The sequence below is a fragment of the Salvelinus sp. IW2-2015 genome, linkage group LG4q.1:29, assembly GCF_002910315.2.
Source record: "Salvelinus sp. IW2-2015 linkage group LG4q.1:29, ASM291031v2, whole genome shotgun sequence".
Classification (NCBI taxonomy): domain Eukaryota; kingdom Metazoa; phylum Chordata; class Actinopteri; order Salmoniformes; family Salmonidae; genus Salvelinus; species Salvelinus sp. IW2-2015.
Genome location: NC_036842.1, coordinates 53,282,317 through 53,287,265, shown reverse-complemented (window position 1 = coordinate 53,287,265; position 4,949 = coordinate 53,282,317). Strand labels below are relative to the sequence as shown.

Genomic DNA, 4,949 nt, shown 5'->3' with positions numbered 1-4,949 from the left:
CATAGCCACCGTCTCCTCCTGTGACAGAGGATACACGTGACTCCTGTGAAGTGCTGCGTCTGCCAGGAGATTTATTGCACAATCCCCCCGTCGATGAGGTGGTAATTTAGTCGCCCTCTTCTTACAGAAGGCGAGAGCAAAATCGGTATATTCTGAGGGGATGCGCACGGTGGAGACCTGGTCTGGACTTTCCACCGTAGTCGCACCGATGGAAACCCCCACACACCTCCCTGAGCACTCTCGTTACCACCCCTTGAGAGCCCTCTGTTGCCACGAAATAGTGGGGTCATGACAGGCCAACCAGGGTAGGCCCAGCACCACGGGAAACGTAGGAGAATCAATAAGGAAGAGACTGATTCTCTCCTTATGACCCTTCTGCGTTACCATGTCTAGTGGAGTGGTGGCCTCCCTAATCAGCAGTGACCCTAATGGTCGACTATCTAGGGCGTGCACAGGGAAGCGCATATCCACAGGATCAAGGGGGATCCCTAAACTAAGGGCAAATGAACGGTCAATAAAATTACCAGCTGCGCCTGAATCTACGAGCGCCTTATGTTGGGAATGCGGGGAAAACTCAGGAAATGAAATAAACACATACATGTGAGCATCAGGGGGCTCTGGGTGAGCCTGGTGCCGACTCACCTGGGGTGACACGATGGTGCCCTGTCTGCTGCCTCGACTCCCTGAGGAACCCCCCCAGCACCGACCAGGAGTGTGCCCTCTGCTGCCACAGATGGTGCAGGGAATGGCCCCTCCTCCGGTTTCCCTAAGTGCAGCACCTCCCAGCTCCATGGGCATATGAGCGGAGGTGCTGGGGGATGGAACTGACAGGCCCCGATCGGGACGTCCGCGGGCAGTCAGCAGGTTGTCCAGCCGGATGAACATGTCCACCAGCTGGTCCAATGTGAGGGTGGAGTCTCGGCAGGCCAACTCCCGACGGACGTCCTCGCGTAGACTGCACCTGTAGTGATCGATCAGGGCCCTGTCGTTCCATCCTGGGTCCGGAAGTCCAAGGCGAAATCCTGTGCGCTCCTCGTCCCCTGCCTCAGGTGGAACAGACGTTCACCCGCCGCTCGGCCCTCAGTCCCGGTTTCTTCACACATCGCGCCGACAGAGACACACATCTCTCTGGTAAGAAGAAGGGCGGGTGTGTATGCTTTATGATTAACGAGTCGTGGTGTGATCATAACAACATACAGGAGCTCAAGTCCTTTTGTTCACCTGACCTAGAATCCCTTACAATCAAATGCGGACCCCATTATCTACCAAGAGAATTCACTTCGATTATAATCCCAGCCGTTTACAGTGGGGCAAAAAAGTATTTAGTCAGCCACCAATTGTGCAAGTTCTCCCACTTAAAAAGATGAGAGAGGCCTGTAATTTTCATNTTCAACTGTATATGCAAAATGTATACATAATGTTGTAATAATGTTACAATCAATATCAACCCATCACATTCTCATTCTCATTTACTCAAAGCAGCTGCTGTATCTTGTCTGGTGTCGTCACTCAAAATGGATTATCTCATAAAAGCCAACCATATAGAGTAGGCCTACAAGGAAGATGTTTCTTTCTTTACCTTTACAGAGAACATGTCATATTTGTCCAGCATGGCACGGCAGCCATTGTTCTTCACATAATCTCTTATCTGCAACAAATCATGTATTTGTCATGTACATTTTGTGATAAGATGTCACTGCAACTGTTCAGGAGAATCGAAAATAGTTTACTGTATTGGACCCTAAAACCCTATTTGATTCCACTGCATCTGCACCAACCTTCTGCAGAGACAAGTCGAAGAGTTGATCAGCTGACTTCCCTCTCTCATCTTCATTCAACGGATAGTTGAGGACGTCTGGGTCCCCTTTCACCTGATAGTTTTTGTGCAGCAACCCATTCACCAAATAGTAGGTATTATTGTCATCCTCAATGAATCGGTTCAGACTAAGGCCTGCATTGTTTGCAATCTTCAACAGAATTCTATGGAGTGAGATGTCTTATGGTTAACATTGAAATGTTGATGGGAAAAGTGAGCACATGCTGTCCTTCCCATGCAAATCATTTTTGATAAGATACTTGACTTTTTTTGCAATAATAAACAGTCAGAGATATTGTGATACCTTTGTATTGTGGCGTATAGAACTGAATGTCTGACTTCGTTCAAGATCATTCTGAACTGCTTTATTTCCTGTTTTTACAACTCTGAATCTCTCACGTCTACATAAGCGTCTACTACTAGAACTACCCCATGACCAACATTGCAACACTCTGACTCATATCTATCATATGGTGTTGGGKTCAAGAGCAAGAAATGTGATTCRGAAAATCMCCATGGAAAACAACACGATTTCAAWTYACTTCATGAAACCATTTGAATTCAAATTCAATTGACCCTAACCCTGCAATGATAAGYCAAGGATAACAGGCCTTACTCACGTGTGGAAGTTAGGGATCCTCATGGCCCCAAGTTCTGCGTACCAGTGCTCTCCCTTAGGTCTGTACGTCTCTACCCGTCCTCCAATACGATTGCTTGACTCTATTATGGTTACCTGGTGGTCCAATAAAAGTCATTAAAGTGATCATGTACTGCACATGYACTATTTGTAATAGGTGTTATACTGACACAGAAGTGTGACATTCACATTGTGTTTAGATACTGTTCAGTGAATCTGGGTGACTACCTTGTGTCCTGCCTCCTCCAAAAACTTTGCTGCCGTCAGGCCAGCCATGCCAGCCCCAATGATGGCAATATGATGAGATGTGTTGGTGTGGGGGAGACCMTTGTCCACTATACTAAGTAGCTCGTTGTAGTCTGAGTCTTGTAGGCAATCAAATAGAGGGTAATTTCCATTCACACTGGAAACTATGACCACAACTATGGCTAGAGAGACTAGGGGAGGCCAGAAATAGATCATGGAAATCAAATGAATAACAAATAAGAGATCAATTATCAGTAATTGCAAGAATGTAAATGGCAACAATGAACAGCACAATAATAGAAATCAAAATAATTTGTGCATATTAGTAATTTTTGCAGAATGTAACAACATCCCTTTCTTTACTTCTCAACAATGTGGAAATACCAACAAAGTTACTGGTTCAAATTTAATGGTGAAGTTACTGGTTCACATTTACATTGGTTGCATTAATCAATCTAAGATAAATCAGTCTCTTATGTGGAATTTGACAGCATGCTCAGCTATACATTTTGAATGTGTAGGMTAAGTTGAGTGCACATTGAAGACCATAATAAACTATGACTAATCTATGAATCAAGCTGTCATTATTGGCTATGAGAACATAATGTTTAGAAGAAAAAGGATATAATCAATCAAATACTTACAGTATTTACACAGAGCCAAGTAAGCGATCATCCTCATTCCAAAGCCCAATTACTTCCAAAGGTAAATTATAGCAAAACTAAACCTATYTTCTTCTGATAAAGTTGTATGCTGGTGTTATTTTCGAGTCTCTAACCGCTCACCTTACCTGAGAAAGAAAATAGTTTTCTGTTTCATTTGTTTTATAAGTAAATTGAACTGCATTGTGTTCATGTGTCTATCAGAATGATGTGTACTCACCCTGTTCTTCTGTCAAATGGCAATAAGCTGCCGACTTGTCTTTTTATAAGGATGTATTAGGCAATCAAGAGTCAGAAAGATTGCATCATAATAAGTCCTTATTTCCGTGAATTGTATAACTGGATAACAAAGTGTTTGATATGGCAGATAATTCATGTTTTGAGTTAGCCTGGTGGTGTTGTATAGACATTAAAGGGGCAATCTATCCACAAAGCTGCATAAAATATAGTTTGTTGTCTCACCTTTGTGTGACAAATAGCACTCAATGGAAGCAACAGTGCTTCACAGCTATGCTCTTTGTCCCCCTAAAAAAATCTGAACACGGAGCTCTCTTTTAAATGACAGGTCTGGATGATGTCGTGAATCAGCCTGGTCAATATGACATGATGACCCCTCCAATCTCCCGAGAGGACTCTGGCAACACTGAAACGAGGAAGAATAAGAAGAAGCGGAAGGAGGACAGGAAGGAAGAAGACCCAACCATAAGCAGCTAGAGAACAGCTTGACCCAGTTAAAGGCAGGGAGGAAGTGACTGGTGTGGGTAGACTGTATGCAGATGCTCCTCTGCTGGAGAACGGAGGTTCATCTAATATAGCAACACCCCCGTTAAACTCAAGCCCTGGGTTATAGCTGCAGGATGGCATGTGGGCCTTTGAAACAGATGACACCCCGGATTGTTCTCATGTATGAAGGAAACAATGTGTTAACCTACCTGCGTAGACACCACGTGTAAAAGGAGTCAAAGTGTTATGTAACTTATTTTTATACATATTTTTTATTTAACCTTTCTTTAGCTAGGCAAGCAAGTCAGTTAAGAACACATTCTTATCTACAATGACGGCCTACACCGTCCAAACCAGGACAATGCTAGGCCAATTGTGCGCCACCCTGTGGAACTCCCAATCACAGCCGGTTGTGATACAGCCTGGATTCGAAACGCCTCAAGCACTGATATGCAGTGTCTTAGACCGCTGCGCCACTCGGTTTAAACTTTGCTTAAACATTACGTGTGAGAGGGAGGATGTGATGTGTGGCTGTAGTCAAGAGAGGCCTCGGCTTGGGGAAAATGTATAAATGCCAATGTAAAAGATAGGGAAAGGGAAGATTCTAGGACTGACAGAGCAGGAGCTGATTGCTGTATTATAAGTGTGAAGACTTTGAGGCAAGGTAAGCACAGAGCTTAATTACTATTGTTAAAGCAACTGTAGAGTGTAATTGCTATTAAAAATGATCTATTAAATCCATCAGTTGCGAAGCTGAGGAACAAAAAAAGGAACTGTTACTGGTTTTCATTAACTATTTAAAGTGGAAATTCATCCAAAAACACGATCTTTGTCCCCATGTGCAGTTGCAAACCGTAGTCTGGCT

The 4,949-nt window shown here is 43.8% G+C and overlaps 1 protein-coding gene across 3 annotated transcripts in view; it reads right to left on the bottom strand.

Moving 5' to 3' along the window:
* The window catches only part of LOC111962163 (L-amino-acid oxidase-like), a 13,178-nt gene extending 9,577 nt beyond the window's left edge, over positions 1-3,601 (bottom strand). The window contains exons 1-6 of one of the 3 annotated variants that reach the window (XM_070442956.1): positions 3,582-3,601; positions 3,344-3,489; positions 2,682-2,890; positions 2,437-2,549; positions 1,779-1,980; positions 1,580-1,648 (exon numbers count right to left, since the gene is read on the bottom strand). In XM_070442956.1, the coding sequence (XP_070299057.1) occupies positions 1,580-1,648; positions 1,779-1,980; positions 2,437-2,549; positions 2,682-2,890; positions 3,344-3,380 (630 nt within the window). In that variant the 5' untranslated portion in view covers positions 3,381-3,489; positions 3,582-3,601. Of the gene's footprint in view, positions 1-1,579; positions 1,649-1,778; positions 1,981-2,436; positions 2,550-2,681; positions 2,891-3,343; positions 3,556-3,581 lie in introns of those variants that run through there. The other 2 variants (XM_023985030.2, XM_023985029.2) reach the window with 2 other exon arrangements.
* Positions 3,602-4,949: the final 1,348 nt, after the last annotated feature.